Consider the following 20,238-nt stretch of genomic DNA (forward strand, 5'->3'; position numbering starts at 1 on the left):
TAGGCATGCCAATTTTCAATGTTAAAATTTGCTGTGGCATACCCGGCAAATCGAACACTATGCCAGAAACCTTCACGGGAGTGTACTCAACAACTTCCTGAAGTTTCACGGCGATCGGATGAATGGTGTAGTAATGCATAAAGGACAAACAGACATTCGTATTTATATATATATAGATAAATCTCTAGCGGCATCCGAGTTTCTATAAAACAATGTGCTGAAATCATCTTGTGTGATAGAACCTGGGTATTTCTCGGTTTCATTTCTTCCTTATTTGCATACGCTTGTCTGTACTCGTTTTTCTGGCTTTTCAATGTATGAGATAGTAAATTATTACAACAAAAATGAATAGATTTAAACAAATGAAAAATCCTCACGTATTTTCTTTCTTTCTGTTCAAGTGAGAGTTTTCTATTTGAAGAAATAGATTCTTTTATCCCAGCTTCTTGTTCTTCAGTTATGTAGGAGAAGCCTATAAACACCAAAAACACTCATGATTAGCTACACAACTATGAACAGGGTGAATATAAAATAACTACCCCTATAAATGAGAGATTACCTACAGGCTGCAATACTTTATGAATGCAAATAAAATTTTACATACACCAATTTTCTGAGTGTAATACTGAAAGTGTATACAAAATTTGAATTTATATGATTAAAAGTAAATCTTTCATGGCACTGATGTGTGTCTGTCAATTCCATGTTGTCCTCACACACACAGTCCGGGAAAGTTTCGATATCTCTCTAAGATGGGAAACGGGGTGTGTCCGGTCCTTCAATGTTCAATGTCCACACACACAATTGTTTTAAGCTAAAAAATGAACTTAGTAGTGCAATATCATATGTTGCACTTCTCATGTAGGGAGAGCATAAATTTATGTCATTTCATGAAATCATGTTAAATGCTATTTTGAGCCAACACAGGGGTGGAAAATGAAAATTTCATTTTTGTAGCAGGAAAAATTATTTTCATATCAGCGAAAATGTTTTTTTCTGTAGCAGCATTTAAATTTTGTAACACTTTAAATTTTTGGCAGTAAATAAAATACACAGTTTTTATATACATATAAGCAGTAGCATACACAGGATTACATTTTACTTCAAGAAATAGTGTTAATTTAGCTCAAAAGAAGGGGGGTGCCCCCCAAAGTGCAAAATACATAGACTTCATCTAGAAGAAATAATTATATTTTTAATAACTTTTAAATCAAAACAATTTTGAGACTTCTCGATATTTATATTTTTACATTCTCTACAATATCATCAAATAAGAGGCTTTTAACATACGATACACATGGTGTGTTACAGATTTCAAAAATAATTTAAAAATGAGTGTTTTTAGATTTAGCTTGTAGACTTTATAGTCACTAATTAAAAAAAAATCACTAAAGGAGAGGCTTGAAACAATAATTGGAATAGTAATTTTTTTTCTTGTTTTTGCCGCTGATGCAAGTCGAAGTAGAGTGCTTTTGTTCCCTTCAGTTTCAAGCATTTTTGAATATTTGATCTAGCTTCTCTTACCAGAATTTACTCATTTCATATTTAAAATGATGTGGTTTTTTTCAGTTTGTTCTCGATTATATTACCTGAATTTTATTCAACATACTTTGCGATAACTTCTTTTGCTGGGTCATTCTTAGAATATTTATTAAAAATTCTCAGAAATTTAATAGTGATTAAAAACTAGACTTAAATTATTTTTTATTTAAACTACATAAATAAAAACTGTAAAATAATGATTAAATGATTAGAAATTTAATAGAATGATTCTATTTCCACAAAAAAAATTAAATCCCAGTACATTTGTTTTCATTCTTTACTTTTAACTGATTTGTGATTGCTCTGTCGCAACAGCTCAACGGGATCAATTGCACAAGAAAAAGCGGTCCCTCACGAAGAAAATCCCCCCCCGAAACTCACGGTCCGGAATCACATAAACTCCCTCTAGTTTTGAACTGCCATAAATCATAACAAAAAAGGAAAATTATAGAACATACTGTTGATGTTATGGAATGCAATTTCCGTATTGAACTCAGCGCCCTCATGCGGTAATGTGGACTGTTTGTCAGTTGCTATTTGGCCGTCGTACCTTATGCATGTTTGTATCCTTGTTATAATCCAGCTTTACTTTATTATGTGTACTAAATGCTCATATTATACATAGTATGTGTCTATGGATTCTCTTTCACCAAAGTTCAGAGGTTATGGGCATCAGGCACACACCCATAGACCTTGGTAAAAAGTGAGGATTCATTTTTGAGATAAGAAACAACATGGTGACGAAAGAGATGGCCGCGGTTACATTTGGGAACATCGAAGCACTAGGAAAAAGCAATTACGGGACATGCCGCATACAGATGAAAGCTTTACTAGTGAAAAACAACGAATGGACATACATCGCGAGTGAATGACCTACTGAGGGAGCAGAACTCTCAAGATGGGAAAATGGTGACGATAAGGTGAAAGCGGACATTATTCTTTCAATTCAGCCGCCAGAGTTGAAACAAGTAAAGAAATGCAAAACCGCAAAGGAAATATGGCAGAAGCTCGAGGACATTTATCAGTCAAAAGGTCCTGCTCGCAATCATATAATGGTGGTGAATATTTAAGTGAGGAATTCAATAACTATTTGAAGAGTGAAGGAATTACTAGGAGATTAACTGTTAAAAATACTTCTGAGCAAAATGGAGTTTCTGCCAGGAAAAATTGTATGACCCCATCGGGACCATGTTATGTGCATGTACCGAGAGGCTCCCATATACTACAGCAGGGCCCCTCTGTGGTTAATTTATAGTCTGAAAAATCAAAAAGTGATAAGAATCATTCTGGTCCTGTCAGCCCTGCTGCAACGTGTGTCTTTATCTGCCAATGAACAAAACAGTTTTGAACAATTATTTATTTCTATTATTACAAATTAAAACATTAGTTAAGACATCAATTCAAGGGCAAACCCTTCACTAGTAGGAAAATCGCAAAGTATACTTATAGTGAAACGACTAGGGCGGAAGTGACACTCAGCTATGGTCTTAAAGAAACGATGCTCGACCACAGATGTCCGTAGAATCACACAGAGTTCGGCGACGAACCCAAGGCATCGACGAGGCGGCGGAATCGGATCACGGACGTCAACAGAACCACACTTGGTCTTCACCGATCAAGCAGTAGAAGTCAGATGACGGATATCGTGACGAACCCAGAGCGTAGATGAGGCGATGTTATATCCCAAACACCGGTAGAACCACACAAGGTATTCGGCAATCAAGTGATGGAGTCCAGTTAACAGATATCTCGACGGACCCAGGGCGTTGACGAAGAGGCGTCATTAGATCGCGGACATCGGCGTGCTACACGTGGATTTCGGCGTTCAAGCGGTGGAGTCCGATGGTGGACGTCGAGACGAAAGGGTCGCATCAGATTGCAGCGTCATACGAGGAAACTATCAGATCACTGCTATTGACCATGCCAGCCAATGCCAGATCGCAGTCGGCAAGATCTACGAAGGCATAAAGATCGAGAACGGACACCAGCAGATATCCCTGAACGGCATTCTTGGAGAGCAACTGACGGGAACTTGCGTGACAGGAACATCGGACCAGCCGAGTTGTTCGGATGATTAGCGATTCTAGCGCTATATGAGACTGAAGGCCGATTTGAAGCACGGACGTGATTATATACAGCTCCCAAATCACTAAGCATGCAAATGAGGAGTAACGCACATGCGCCCCCATCGACATTCCAAGTTCGGAAACTAGTTTCCCTTTCTTCCTAAAACAGTTCGTAACACGTCAGCACCGAAAGTCGGCACCGAAAACGTCCGTAAGTAGTAAGTAACAAATTTTAGTGGACAGGAAATAATTATAAACATACAGTATCATAGACACAACACAAACTCAATAATAAAACATAACACCTGCACTACCATTACATCAGGGCAGTGCCGTCTTAAGGCATGGGCCCAGCCGGGCACGGCCCGGGGGCCTCAAGAGAAAAGGGGCCTCACAAAAATGAGACCTGGTTGAAATTTTCAAGAATTTTCCTGGTAGGGCCTCAGAAAAATCACTTGGCCCGGGGGCCCATGATGCTCTTAAGACGGCCCTGCATCAGGGGCAAAGGTCAGGTGAGCGTCAACAAGGCTATGTTACATATTTCCCCCCCCCCCCACTAGACCTGACCACTTGACAAAAAGACTTCACTATCAACATGAACATTTCCGTTAAAACAAAAAATTTTCACAGTTAATTTGGATCGAGAATAATAATCCCGGAGACACCCTTGTACTCCCTTAGAACTTCTTAATTTAAGGCCATTAGGCGCATAATAATACACATCGACTCTAGTACCAGTTTTCCTAGGTCTTAGCTCTTTTCCACCCCTCTTTTAAGGGCATTAAGAAGAGATCCTTCTCCAGGTCGGATGGTCCTGAAACACAGGGAACTGACACGTCTTCTGATAAATTATTACTACAAGGAAAATCTTTTGACTCCAAATTTTCCTCACTTGGAACACTTATTTCATACGAATTATCTTGGACTTTCACTAATTTTAAGTTACAAGCATTTAATCTCCCAATGATTACATCCCTCTCAACATCCTTAACTTCATAAACAACCGGTGTAATATGGCGTTCTATAACAAAAGGTCCTTGCCATTTTGGAAGCAGCTTAGCAGTAATTTTATTACTAGCACTCGACTGATAATGAGTTTTAGCCCAAACACTATCTCCCCTATGAAAAACATGTTGAACGTGTCTCTTATCATAATACCGTTGCCGTCTCTGAGCCTTTTTTACATTTTGCATTACGTGTTCAAGTTCTTTAGGCATATTGGCCCTTTGCCACACTGGTACCCCTGAAACCCAATCAAAAGGCAAAATTAATTCCCTTCCCAAGAACAATTTAGAAGGAGTTTCTTTTGTGCAGTTCGAACAGCTAACCCAAAAAAGGACAAGTATCGATCCCATTGCGTGTGATTCCTTCCCACATAACAGGTAATCATTTGCTTTATAACCTTATTTATCCTTTCTGTTAAGTTACTTTGGGGATGATAAGTGGTAGTCAACCTCTGTTTTATTTCTAGAACTTTACAAATTTCCTTTAGTAAATGAGAAACAAATACACTACCATTATCGGAAACCAAATATTTGGGGAAGCCGTATCTACAACAAAACTCGTGAACAAGTTTCTTAGCAATCACATTGGCTGTGGCCCTTCTCAAAGGGTACATCTCAACAGACTTTGAAAAGTAATCTACAATAACTAGAAGATACGAGTTACCTCGACCTGAAACAGGAAATGACCCCATAATGTCCAGCCCTACTAACTCTCTGGGGAACTCTGCGTTAGAACTTTGCATAACACCATACTTTCGTATATTATCGTATTTACATGTTTGACATTGGGGACAAGCAAGAACATACGACTTAACAAATTTCCGCATACCAGGCCAAAACCCCCTACTCTTACAACGCAAGTAGGTCTTATTAACACCCATATGGCCAGCGGTAGGGTGGTCATGTAACTTGTGTAGAAACTCCGACCTACAACTTGTAGGAATAACAAGTCTTTTTTCTTCACCAACATTAAAAAATAACTTGTCATTTTCTATAATATACTTATCAAAGCATGGCTTATACAAATGTTTCTGACCGGAAAAGTAAGAGAATATATCAGAGAACTCTTGTCTTTGTGCTTTTTCTAGTTTTTCGATACATAAGGTCTGGAACATCAATAACTTTAAAGAAAGTTCACCATCTAAATCTATTTCATCTGTTGACTCACAGGCATTACGCGATAATTCATCTGGGCCCTGCATACTACTACCTCGTCTGAACTCAAAAACCAAGGGAAATTCCTGCAATATTAAAGCCCACCTAGCAAGCCTTCCCTTCAACCTCCGTGCCTCAAGAAGCCACGTGACTGAATTATGGTCAGTCACTATTGTCACGTTTTGACCTGAAAACCAATCGCGAAATCTTTGACAGGTTCACACGACTGCAAGAGCCTTTTGTTCCGTAACAGTATAATTAGTCTCTGCCACATTCAATGTTCGACTGGCATAAGCTAACGGACGTTCACCGCCAGGTTCAACTTGATGTAGAATAGCTCCCAACCCACCTCCACTAGCATCAGTATAAATTTTAAGTGGATATAACCAATTTCTGGTTGTAAGAACAGGACCCTCAACTAAAGCCTTTTTCAACTGATCAAACGCCAACTGGTGATTAGAATCCCACCGAAACTTTTTACCTTTCTTTAACAACTCGTATAATGGCAGAGCCCTCTCTGCGAACTTGTCAATAAACTGTCTATACCATCCAACTAGACCTAAAAACTGTTGAAGATGTTTAACATTCAATGGTTTGGGAAAACTCTGTACAGCAACAACTTTATCGTCACAAGCACTCCACCCATTTTCAGTCAAACACAATCCTAAATATTTTAATTTTTTCTTCATTAAAGTACATTTTTCTGGTTTCAATGTGAGACCAGCTCGGTTAAGACATTCCAATACTTCTCGTAAATGTTGGACATGACTCTGAAAATCATCACTATAAATGACAATGTCATCCAAGTAAAAATCACAAAAACTACCCACAAGATGCCCTAAAATTTTAGCCATCATTCTCTGAAAGGTTGCCGGAGCATTGTTCAAGCCAAATGGTATCACCTTAAAACGATACATTCCGGTACGAGTTACAAAGGCAGTTTTATCACGATCTTCCAAAGCTAAACTACCCTGCCAATATCCGGAAGCTAAATCTAGGGTTGTCAAGTATTTTGAGCTTCCAATCCTTTAAATTATCTCATCAATTTTCGGAAATGGATACCTATCAAGTTCGGTGACTTTATTAATATGGGCAAAATCAATTACAAATCTCTAATCTCCAGTATTTTTCTTAACCAAGAGAACAGGACTGCACCATTCGGTACTCGCAGGTTCGATAATATCATTTTTCAACATTTCTTTCACCTCCGATTCAACAATGTCTTGTTTCCATAAAGGAAGTTTGAAAGGAGCTTTGAAACGAGGGGGCCCTCTGGTTAAAATTTTATGCTCACTTACATTCGTTCGACCTGGGACATCCCTAAATAAATCAGGAAATTCTTCAATAACACCTTGAAACAACCTCTTTTCCTGCTCAGAGGCCTCAGCCTTATTAACCAAGTCAGACATTTTTTCCCACTGAATACTGCCTTTATAAACTTTCAATCCACCCTCTAATTGACAATGTTTAAAATTAACTATAAATTCACATTGCTTTAACAAATCAGTTCCAATTAAAAAACTAACAGGTAAGGAATGAACTACGGCTATATCATGTTCAGACTCAACATGCTTGATTTTAATTTTTAACAACAAGGTTCCCACAGGCCTTCCAGTAGCCCCCAAAGCCGAAAAGAAATTGTTTCCTATCCACGGTTTTAAAACAGCCCCGCCCTGAATCAACAAAACAAATCAGCGACTTCTCCGTTAATGATAGAAATATCCGCACCAGTGTCGATGATACCTGTGACACTAAGTCCATTTAGTTTCACAGTGGGTTGAAGAAAACTTAATTGTGGGTATTTATTACCTTTGGACGTGTACCCACATCTATCATGTCCACCCTCTCCTTTCCCGAGAAAACAGCCCGTACTTGCTTTCCAGGACAAAAACGTTTAACATGTCCCACTTCATTACACTGGTAACAATGTCGCTGAGATAACGGAGATTCAACCACTTGTCCAGAGGGTATACGAGTAGTCGACCTTTGAAACCAACTGAACATAAATTCCTGCAAACACAAATACATTTCCTGAACAGTTGTCGGTCGCCTGACCTCCAAAAAATCACACGTTATTAACGGAACCTGCCGTTTAATTAATTCAATAATAGCACAATCAGACACATTTTGGTCATAAACATGATATAATTCAACTGTTTTTAGTACAAAATCTTCAAGATTTCCAGAAACAAAAGTTATCGAAAACAACTCCCTAGCCAAATCAACTTTTGATCTAAATTCATCAAACGAATACAACATTAAATCCTTGAAAGCAGACCAACTATCGGTTAACCCTTGTCTTTCCAACTCAAATCTTCCTACTCTCAACCACCATGACTTTGCTCTCCCTTGCAGGGTTTCTGTCACTATTATGACCTGATCCCTTTGAATATGACCAACTCGAAACAATTCTTCACAACGATTTAGAAAATCACGAACATTTTCAGAAACTGATCCAGAAAACATAATATTAGTAGGATCAAAATGGGTCATTCTGGTTCCCGAAGGAACACAAAGTCCTAACGAAGGGCGATTAACATTAAAAGTGCTAGCTGTAGGCCTGAGCAAGGGTACCGTACTATCGGATTCAGATATATTCTCAACATCTATAGTTACATCGGAACTGTTCATTGTTCTGGCAGTCACAAATGAATTTTTATCAAATGACATACAAGCAGACAATAAAAAATTTAAGATCGAAATTCTTTTTCGGATTTGATCCCGGTCGAGCCCCCAATTTATCTGCAACGTATGTCTTTATCTGCCAATGAACAAAACAGTTTCGAACAGCTATTTATTTCTATTATTACAAATTAAAACATTAGTTAAGACATCAATTCAAGGGCAAACCCTTCACTAGTAGGAAAATCGCAAAGTATACTTATAGTGAAACGACTAGGGCGGAAGTGACACTCAGCTATGGGAAAGTTCAAAGTTTTCATTTCCAGGGATGGATCTCATCGTTTTCTTGCTGCTTTAACGTTGAAAAATTTGCGATAGCGGAAGCACAAGATACATCCAGTCTGGGGGCTCCAAAAAAATTTGCGAATTCGGTCACGGGTAGTTGCGTGGGTGGTCCTGGATTTTATTCGTTGGTAAAACAAATACAAATGAAAATTTTTCATGGCATTCGCACCCGGGGATGACCGACACGCTTCCAAGTCGGGGCCCCATGTTTACAGGTTTCATTTTGGGGGCCCTGGATGAATCTCATTCTTTTCTGTTGTAGAATTTGCAACAGCGGACGCTCAAGATAAAGTCTGTCTGGGGCCCCACTAAAAGTATGCGAATTGGTGTCCCGGGTAATTGGTTAAGGCCCTCGATTTTATTCGTTGGTAAAACGAATACAAATGAAAATGTTTCATGGCACTTGCAGCGGGATATAACTGACAAGCTGCCAAGTCGGGGGCCCCATGTTTACAGGTTTCATTTTGGGGGCCCTGGATGAATCTCATTCTTTTCTGTTGTAGAATTTGCAACAGCGGATGCCCGAGATCAAGCCAGTCTGGGGCCCCACTAAAAGTATGCGAATTGGTGTCCCGGGTAATTGGTTGGGGGCCTTGGAGTTTATTCATTGGTAAAACGAATACAAATGAAAATGTTTCATGGCATTCGCACCGGGGGATGACCGACAAGCTTCCAAATCGGGGCCCCATGTCCCATGTTTACAGGTTTCATTTTGGGGCCCTGGATGAATCTCATTCTTTTCTGTTGTAGAATTTGCAACAACGGAAGCCCGAGATAAAGTCTGTCTGGGGCCCCACTAAAAGTATGCGAATTGGTGTCCCGGGTAATTGGTTGAGGCCCTCGATTTTATTCGTTAGTAAAACGAATACAAATGAAAATGTTTCACGGCAATCGCAGGGGGGGGATGACCGACAAGCTTCCAAGTCGGGGGCCCCATTTTTACAGGTTTCATTTTGGGGCTCTGGATGAATCTCATTCTTTTCTGTTGTAGAATTTGCAACAGCGGATGCCCGAGATCAAGCCAGTCTGGGGCCCCACTAAAAGTATGCGAATACAACGGGCAACTGATTGGGGGCCCTAGCTTTTATTCATTGGTAAAACGAATACAAATGAAAATTTTTCATGGCACTCGCGGGGGGGGGGGGGGGGGGGATGACCAACAAGCTTCCAAGTCGGGGGCCCCATGTTTACAGGTTTCATTTTGGGGCTCTGGATGAATCTGATTCTTTTTGTTTTTCAACATTATACAATTTGCAACAGCGGAAGACCTAGATAAATCCAGTCTGGATTCCCCACTAAAAATCTGCGTATTGTGTTCCCGCTACTGGATGTGGGGCCCTGGATTTTATTCGTTGCAAAATTGAAAAAATGAAAAATTTTCATGGCCCCTTACAGGGGGTGTGTCCGACAAGCTTCCAGGTTAGTGCTCCATGGGAATGTTGATAGGTTATAATTTGGGGCCCCTGGATGTATCTCATTGATTTTTGTTGTTTAACATTGTAAAATTTGCAACACATCGGTAGCCCGAGATATATCCAGTGTGGGCCCCACTAAAATTCAGCGAATTGAATCTGGGGCCCCAGTTGCTGGGGGTGCTTGATGAATCTCATTTGTTTTTTGTTGCTTTATCATTATTTTTATTAAAATTCACTTCTTTAGTAAGCTGGTGCTTTCACAGGTCTCTTTCCATAGCACGCTGATAAAATGGGACGAAATAAACAAGATATGTTGCGATGAGAAGTGGGGGGGGGGGCGGTTGGCCGCCAAAGGCGGAAGAGCCCCCCAGTATATATATATCTTTACCGAATTCATGAATAAGGATTGTATCATACATCTAAATGTAGTGGTGTATTAGCTCACAAGGTTTCTTTTTCCCTTCACAAAGAAGTAGCTACAGTAGTGACACCATCGTGCTAGGGGCAGGTGGTCCTATAATCCAATAAAGACACCAACTGTCCTTAAAGGACAAAGACTAGTGTACTAGTTGTTACATTACCTCACATACATTTTCATTTTCTTTCCCATAAGAAGTAGCACTTTCACACACACACTGTTAAGCCCAGTTAATCAAGGTTCTACTGTATAGTAGTAACAGATTTATGAAAAATAATCAGCTATATACAGGGTGATTATAATTTAAGTTTTGATTCCAAAACTATACAATAAGTACTGATCAGAATGACTTGAAAATTTGCATGGATACTCCTGAAGCAATGGAAGTTTCTTTCGCAAAAGAAAAAAGTGCAAAACGTGCAAGTAGATGATGCTGTACTTGGCCAGCAGTATAATCTATTTTGTGCAACTACATCATTTCGGCACTTCCACAGTATCAGTGTGTGGATAGAACTTCTATCAAGATGCACATTGCAGCTACTGAAGACCCATTTTGACAGGATGCACCTAAACCCTTGCAACTTCTGGCTGTGGGGGTACCTCAAAATGTTATAAACAGTGGTCAGATTGCAAACTTTGGTGAATTGCAATCTCCAGCACATTCCCTATATGTTAGAAGTTCCTCAGGAATATTAACGGGGGGGGGGGGGAAACGTCTGGTTTAATAAAGCTGAATTGCAAGCAGGTCCACATTATGACCACAATTCTGTTGTTGAACAAGAACTTTTTGTGCTTTCAACCTCATAGCCAGAACACGCGGTGGGCAACATATTTAACATTTCTAAAATAAGTTGTAGTTATTTGTTCAATTACTTCTTTTTTTGTGATGTTTCCATGAATTATGAAATCGTGAGATGCTATATAATTAAGGTATCATTCTGCCATGACTGGCTATCGTTTCCATTCTGCGAGCAAATTTCCCACATGTTGGATGATGTCATTAATTTTACATTTTTAAGTTCATCAAATAAAATTGAATTTTTTCAGGAATATTCATGTCAATTTTCATCATTCTGACAATCATTCTTTTTTTACAGTGTTTTGAAATCAAAACCTTAGTTATAATCACCCTGTGTATATTGTAAATCATTGCTAATTAATCTGCATTACTTATGCTTCATTAAACACATTATATTAACCTAATTTTCATTACTTTTTGCAAAATAGCTTCCTAATTAAGTATACCGAAAGTAAATGGAGAAAAACCTTTATATATTATATGATTAATAATAACATTAAAAGAATTTTCAAACACACAGTAATCCATTGAGTTAAGCAAAAAATAATTAAATTACAAAAGTTGGTTTTCGTTGAAATGTAATAAAGATTTATTGATTAATTAGCATCGGAATAGTGTTAATTACATTAATAAACATTTTATTTTAGTTAATTATTAGAAGTTTGAATGATTTTTCAAAAATTTCATTGTTTTTAATGTTAATACTATTTAAAACAAAAAAACCGGTTTAAACCAAAAAAACCTGGTTTTTTGGTTTTTTTACCAACCCTGGGCTGAAGTCATATTAATGGCAAATTATATCAGAAACAGATGTCCCTCAAGTACTCTAGATTACAAGACGCCATTTGAAATTTGGAATGGCGGAATTTCTAATGTGAGCTATTTCAAAATAATTGGCTGCAAAGCATATGTTTGGAATAATAATAAAAGTACGGGTAAATTTGAAGCTCGTGCGAAACCAGGTGTATGGGGTCGTTCAAGTATTACGTAAGCAAATTTTTAGCCATTTTTGACCTCCCCCCTTGTCAGCAAAAAGTCAGCAAAATGCTGACCCCCTCCCTCTCCTTGTCAGCAAAATTTCGTCATCAACTCTGCCCCTCTGAATCCTAACTCATATTTTCATAAAGGGTGGTTGATGACGTAAGCATTATCCAAACCCCAGGGGTGCAAGTGCTCCTCATCTATTTCAGAGCAGCAAATTTCATTTTTTGAGCAGAACTAAACACGAAATACAGGGTGATTATAAAAAAACTATCCGACATATGGGTCCCTAACTATCATACCATTCACAGAAACTGAATGAAATTTTGGCATAAGGTATTTTGAGGTATGCGCTCAAGAATGATATGGAAAACAACAGTGTCACTCAAACAGTTACGGTTACAGTGAGAAAATTTCAAAAATATCAAATGGCAACACCAAGTTTTTTGTATTGAAATGCGATCTCCATACTGAAAAACACTAAATAGCGTTGGAATGTGCACCTGTAGCACGAAAATCCCCGGAGCTAGACAAGGAAAAAGTAAAAAGGACTTTGCTGTGCACCAGAGCCTTAATGTTCGTTTCATTCGTCACAACGTTTCTTCGGCTGAGATCTCAGCCTGATTAGTCCTCCACAAAACGAGAAGAAGAAACAAAAAAATTCAAATTTCGGGTTCTACATACGACAGTCATGACTGAGGTCGTCACGCTAGGTGAAAGAAAAGGCACTGCGAAATGCAAGCCACATAAGTTGCTTTCTACCATTCCGAACAAGATGCCGCTTTCAGGGAAAGAACGTGGGGAAATCGTAAAGATTTATTACCTGAATGGACAAAATGCCGCAGAGACATTGCGTGTTTACCGCAGAAACCATGGATTATGGCGAGGCCCGTGCACTGTCAAAGCTGTACGGGACTTGATTCATAAATTTGAAGAAACTGGTTGCACATGCGATTGACCTCGGTCTGAACGACCTTCCGTTCCCGTGGAAGCTGTTGCAGAAGTTCATCAGACGATAAGCACAGTTCGTCCCGCAAGTGCACACAGTGTTTCACGTGTTCTGAATCTGCAGAATTCAACTGTCCGAAAGATTCTGCGCTCTATTCTAAACATGTTTCTGTATCGATTCCAGCGTGTCCAGATGTTGGAAGCGGGAGACTATCAATTACGGCTGGATTTTGCGAATCAATTCCTTATCCGTTATGATGAAGATAGAAGCTGGCCTTTACGCATTCTGCGGACAGATGAGGCGCATTTCTCGTTAACTGGTAATGTGAATTCGAAAAATTGTGTGCACTGGGCAGACAATAATTCACATGATGTGCTTGCACGTCCATTACACGAGGAAAAAGTGACTGTGTGGTGTGGTATAACGAGTACGTTCATCCTCGGCCCTTACTTTTTTGAAGAGGTTACTGCTGGTGATCTGCAAACATGTACAGTAACGAGTGCTCGCTATCTGGACATGTTAAAACGTTACGAGATTCCCGCAATGCAACGGCAAAATGCTTTATCTGAAGTTGTGTGGATGCAAGATGGTGCTCCTCCACATGTAGGGTCTTCAGTCAAACGTGCCTTAAGTCAACAGTTTGGTGACAGAGTTATCTCCCGTCATTTCCCGTTTCCATGGCCACCAAGGTCTCCTGATCTCACACCAATGGATTTCTGGCTGTGGGGATATCTGAAATCCAAAGTGTATCAGTTTCGTCCGCAAACTGCATCTGATTTGAAAGATGCCATCAGAACTGCGATTCAAGAGATTCCTATTGCCATGGTACGTGCTGCAGTGCTATCCACCATCTGCCGCATGCAAAGTGTCATCGTGTGTGAAGGAGGTCATGTGGAAAATTTGTGAAACACAATAAAATACTTTATTTTATGCTGCTTCTCTGTCCTTATTGGTTGTCCTCACTTTTAGCCTATCTATCGCCGGTGATTTTCATGCTACAGTTGCCGTTCGAACGCTATTTAGGGGTTTTCACAATGGAGATCACATTCCAATACAAAAAACTTGGTGTTGCTATTTGATATTTTCGAAATTTTCTCACTGTAACCGTAACTGTTAGAGTGACACTGTTGTTTTCCATATCATTCTTGAGCGCATACATCAAAATACCTTATGCCAAAATTTCATTCAGTTTCTGTGAATGGTATGATAGTTAGATAGATAGGCCCATATGTCGGGATAGTTTTTTTATAATCACCCTGTATATCTGCAATATAAGGAATAATTTTTCTGTGAAATGCCAAAAGTTTGGCCAAAAATAATTCTAATAAAATTTCCTTCACAAATTAAAATCCATTTAAATTTTTTCTGCATTATCTTATCTCTGCCACTACTAAAACATGCATAACTGAAATGACGAATAAAAATTATTAGACTCTTCTCAAATTAAGCAACATGCATACTAAAAACCTAGGCAGCAAGAATTTCTGCTGCTTGAATACGAAAATCGTATTCATCCTGATATAGCAAAAGTGCGTGCAGAATATACAGTAAAACCTCTATAAGTCGTCACCTCAAGTTATCGAGAAATTATGATGGCTTAAGCGGAGTGACGTCAGTTTCAATGTGCAATGTTGTGAAAATCGTATAAATTTAAAGTAATATGAAATTTATGTTATTGTAAGTATGAATCAAAATAACAATATTAATAAAATTTATAGATCGCAAAAGAGTAAATAATAGCAATTTTTTACCTTTTTATCTTTTATTACTTAAATTATTGTGGTAAAATGTACTGAACACTTTGATTTATACTAGTAATTTTTAACACTAACACAGCAACTATTAGTCTAAAGCTATAAGTAGCTTTTCTTCATAACAGAACTCTCTACTGCACATTAATTTTACATAGACATCAAATTTAATATATATATATTTTAGTTTTCTAATTCTTCATCAGTAATTCATGATACAACTACAAAGTAATCTCGAACACTTTTGACTTTGTGGAAGGGCCCTGGGCAGGGAAAAGTAAACAGAGTAAACAGAAGACCAACTTGAGAAAGAATGTCTAATTTTTTTCAACAAAGATATTTTGTTTAAATTTCAAGCCCTAAATTACGAGAACCCATGCTTTCTATGATTATTTATTATTCGTAGCCGTTGCACTTTGGCTTGATTAATTTGATTTTTCGATTTACATAATTTTTGATTTCCTTGCACTATAAGTAATCTTTGACATATCAATAAATTTTGTTTTTGCCGGAGATGCTCTGGGGGGGGGGGGGGCGGGCGAAGTGTTTACGATGCATCTTGCGACAGAGCCTGGGTGTCTCACAGTTTCTCCAGTAGAGCCCATGCAGAAATGAGATCTAGCTTGAACAGTCCCCAACGTTCCAAAAACCTAAGTCGGCAAATGAACTTCCCCAACATAACTTTCGTTACTTAAACTGTTCCGTTTGGGTATATAGGATTTTATGGTGACTTTTAAGAATATGGCAATGCTGTTAACAAGCTCTTTATTTTAATGGGAGCCATAAAAATAGTCTGTTCCACTTTCTCAAATTTTTCAATAGTGACGAGTTAACCGAAATTAGCAACGAGTAAAGGAGGGTTGAATAACATTGTGCTCTATAAGAGGTGAAAGGGCCTGAAGAAATGACGACTTAACCGGAGTGATGACTTAACAAGGTTTTACTGTAATAAGAGTTTCCGTGAAAAAAAAAATTAGCTTATCACAGAATTTAAAGGAATTCTTAAATTTAAAAGCAAAATGCAAAAAATGAGAAAAATATAAATACCTTATCACGAAATGAGAAACTTCACCTGGTTTAATAAAATATAAATACCTTATTTATTTAAACAATTTCTCAACCTAATAGCATGTTAATAGATTATGAATTACGAGTCGCTTTCAGAAGTTCAGCATCTCAATGACAATTTTTTTTCAAATTTTTCATGCCCTTGAACATAAGATTTTGTATGTCTTATTTCATTAAAGCACTGGATGGACAGATTTTTCAATGTTCGAACAGACTTTTATTTATTTGTTAACAATGAACTCTCTTTCAGTGTACTCTCTTTCTGCGTTACCATATGCTGAAGATAAAAAAGCCTTCACCAAAACTGGCAAAATTTTGAACTTTGGGCTGCTTTCAAGGTTACAAAGTTTGAACATGTCCGCCCAATATCTATCTATTCTCTGAACTGATTTCATTTCTTGTAATCACACATAATTAATAGTTCTGTTGGTGATATAATGTTAAGCAACATTCCAGCAATACATAAGGGAGTAATGTACCATCCCAGCAATGCACCAGAGGGAGTGCAAAAAACAAGAAAGGGTGCAAACGTTTCATTCTCCCCAACAAGTTTTGGAAAGGTAGGACATTAATATAAAAAAGGTATCTCACAGAAATTATGTAAAATGAGCACATGCTCCTAGTATAAACTCATTCCTTTGACTATTGTTAAGAGCATACCCTTCTCCCACCACTGCAGTGGCGGACCATGCGTCCATATTAGGAGCCGCTCTAGGAGAGGTGCCATATGAAGTTGAAAGGGTGAAAAAAGCTTTGTTGATGAAAAAAAAACGTTGTCAGTAGCGCCAAAAGTAGATTCTGCATGGGTAGAAATTTTTTTCCCTCGAGCTGCCCTTGTGTGTTCACCAAATCTGGATTTTCGCAATGTGAAATTGTCACAATCGGCAACTGCCGACGATACCCACACGGCCGCATAGTGGCTAGATGGCAAAACTATTGAATATTAAGACTGGGTGATATAGTGTGAGATGTGCTACTTCTTATGGGGAAAGGAAATGAAAATGTCTGTGAGGTAATGTAACTACTAGTACACTAGTCTTTGTCCTTTAAGGACAGCTGGTGTCTTTATTGGATTATAGGACCACCTGCCCCTAGGATGGTGTCACTACTGGAGCTGCTTCTTTGTGAGGGGAAAAAGAAACCCTGTGAGATAATACACCACTACATTTAGATGTGTGATGCAATCCTTATTCATGAATTTGGTAAAGATATATATAGAGAGCATCAGAATGTAGCCAAAGGTTAGAAAATGTGGTAAGAATGAGAAATTTTGGCTTCTGTATACAATTTTAAATAACTAAGATACTTCATATGAAAAAAAATATATATTCAGGCCACACTTTTATGAGACTTTTGAAAAAAAAACCACTTATGCCATCTTATGCCATTTAAAGATATACCATCAAAATATATCCCAAGAATATAAAATGTAATAAAAATAAAAAATTTTGGCTAATAATGAATCAATATATTTTTCAAGGAAAAAATGATATTATGGTCACTTTTATTTGACTTTTTAAAAAACCAACTTGGTTAAAACCATGGTTTAAACCAAACAACCCTGCTGCATGATAAGACAAACACCTTTTCTTGTTACTATCAGAGGGTTTGTAAAACTTCCTTAAAAATAAATTTCCCACTATTCCCCCATTTACGACGTGTGATGTCATTTCGAAAGGGGAAAAAAAAGGCAAAAGACTTTTTGCCCCACAAGAAATTCCTTAGAGATTGTTTTCAGAAGCGGGAATTCTTTTTATAAATGAAGTAGGGAATTTTTACGGACAATTAGGGATTTTTTGTGATTTTTGTAAAAATTAGGGAGATTTAAGAACTTTTTGGGAGGTCGAGAGATGAAGCTAAAATTCAAGAGACTTGGCAGCTATGCTATGGAGTGGGGGGTGGTCACACTGATAACCCCCCTCCCCAAAAAAATGTAAATATGATAATATTGCATTCAATAAATCCATTGAAAATTACTTGTATGAATATTTTTGATTAAATAACAAATTCAAGAAAACTGACTAAAAAATGGATAAAACTGGGGCATTTGTCTGAAAAAAAAATCAGAAGAGAAAGAAAACCATAATTGCCCCAAAAATACGGGACAATGTGAGACGTATGGGCACCCCATCCACAACAATGTAAGGGGGAAAAACACCCCCCAACAGTGAGCTTTAGATCCGCCTAAAAGCACTGTAGCCTGCGTGGGATGACCGTTAAAACAAAAGATAGGTCCTGGACAATTTATTTCATAGGTTTCTTAGATCATATATTTTATGATACAGACTAATGTTTCTCAGTGTTCAGATCTTAGAAGGGGTGATCACCCTCCTCTGGAACAGCGTCTGTTTTGGAATTGGCTATAAACTGTAGATCCCAATACAATTAGCCTTGGTATGCCGAATATGATAATGATGAGACAAAAATGGTCACTGTAGCTGTTAGCACTAGCTTGATACCGTATCATTTTCATTATCAGTGTCAACCACATACCCAAAGAAAAGTTTCGTGAATTTTTATTGACCTCTGCTTGTCTGTCTAAATAAGCTTTGCTGGAATCTTACATCAAACACCTTTCAAATCATGGTCTAGACAAAGTAATTTTAATTAACGTGCAGCTGGAAACCATTTTCCATTGAACACTAGACATGCTGGTGAATGATGTAAAAGGAAATGGCATATCAAGAAAAAGAATAATAGAAAATGAATAATAGAAAACTTGGAAGTAAAACAAGAGACTGAAAATCTGTTAAAGATGCTGGAAAATAAAATACACGGAGCAATCACAAATCAGTTAAAAATATAGAGTGAAAACAGATGTACTCTGATTGAATTTTTTGTAAAAAGAAATCGAATGAGTCAACTTTTTTTTTTTGACAAAATAGCTGGAAACAGCGATTGAAGGGTTTTGGTTTTTTGTTGTTATTCTGTGGATGAGAAGTAATTTGCTTAGTGACCCCATTTTATACGTCGTCGGAAGCTTAGGCGCCAAATCCTAGGGGGGGGGGGGACCTCAAGCTAATTCCATTCACGGCCCCAAGAAATAAAATTGCAAGGAGAACAAATGGCATCAGCGAAAAGCCAGCTTCTATTGTGGTGAAACTTCAAAGTTTTCTAAGGAAAAATTTTGTTTGTGATGCAAGATGGCACAGAATTGAAGAATTTCGACATTTTTGTAACAGTATACAGCAAATGAGGGGAAAATTGTAGCAGAATGTAGCAGACATCGGAAATTGTAGCAGATTTTCCACTCCTGTTGACTCAACATGTTAACTCATGCAAAAGAGATCTCTCTCTCAGTATGACTTCTTTCAATGATTCACAATCACTATCCATTACCAAAGTCAATTTACTACTATTTCACACTAGTCCAGGCAATGCATTACTACTTTAGCGCTTCATGCCATGGTGCATGAAATAAGGAAGGTAAGGTCTAGTGTCTCATATGGTAGTGCACTTATCTGGTTTGTGGATATCTTGTATTTAGATATTCATTCGTGCATATAGGATGATCTAAGTTTTTGTAGTAGTGAAAATTTAACGAAAATCTCATCCTGTAGTAAATACAGTAAGCGAACAGTATTTTTTCTCGACTAGCCTTCCATTTTGTAATTCCAATGCTCTTTTTATCAGTCTTCCAACACAAAACATGAACACTTATTCCAGCAGTTGTAACTAAACGGATCCGGCTGGCTTCACTTATACCATCTCCTTCATTTTGGGAAACTTTACATCTGCTTCATTATATAATTTTTGTTCACAAATCACAAATATTAGTACTGTCCATTTTATGCAGGAAATTAGTTGTTATAAAAGCGCAAAAAATCTCGGAAAAAACTTTCAAGCATATTGAAAAACACAACCTAGCATGAAAAAAAAAATCAGTTTTTCATTTCACAATAGGGGGAAAAATCAGGTTCTTTCACTTCACAATAAGAAAAAATAGGTTTCTCTTTCTTGGCAGTAGGGAAAAAATCACAAAGGATTATGGGAAAGGAGCGAAAACCACAAAAATCCACCAAATAGGCTGTAAATCTTTCTATTTTTTTTTCTAAGGGAAAAAAGCTGTTTTGATATCCCTAATCTCTCATATGTAAATAAGATTTTAAAATCTGGTTTTTTA

At 37.8% G+C, this 20,238-nt stretch overlaps 1 protein-coding gene across 3 annotated transcripts in view; it reads right to left on the bottom strand.

The window, feature by feature from the left end:
* LOC149070377 (poly(A)-specific ribonuclease PARN-like) overlaps window positions 1-20,238 on the bottom strand; it is a 205,844-nt gene that overhangs the window by 48,771 nt on the left and 136,835 nt on the right. For all 3 annotated transcript variants that reach the window (XM_089249733.1, XM_089249735.1, XM_089249734.1), the window contains one exon: window positions 378-472. In XM_089249733.1, coding sequence (XP_089105859.1) covers window positions 378-472 — 95 coding nt within the window. The remainder of the gene's footprint in view (window positions 1-377; window positions 473-20,238) is intronic.

This window comes from Pholcus phalangioides, unplaced genomic scaffold (genome assembly GCF_987345545.1).
Source record: "Pholcus phalangioides strain wild (caught in Gottingen) unplaced genomic scaffold, Ppha-v1.0 ptg000022l_1, whole genome shotgun sequence".
Taxonomy (NCBI): Eukaryota; Metazoa; Arthropoda; class Arachnida; order Araneae; family Pholcidae; genus Pholcus; species Pholcus phalangioides.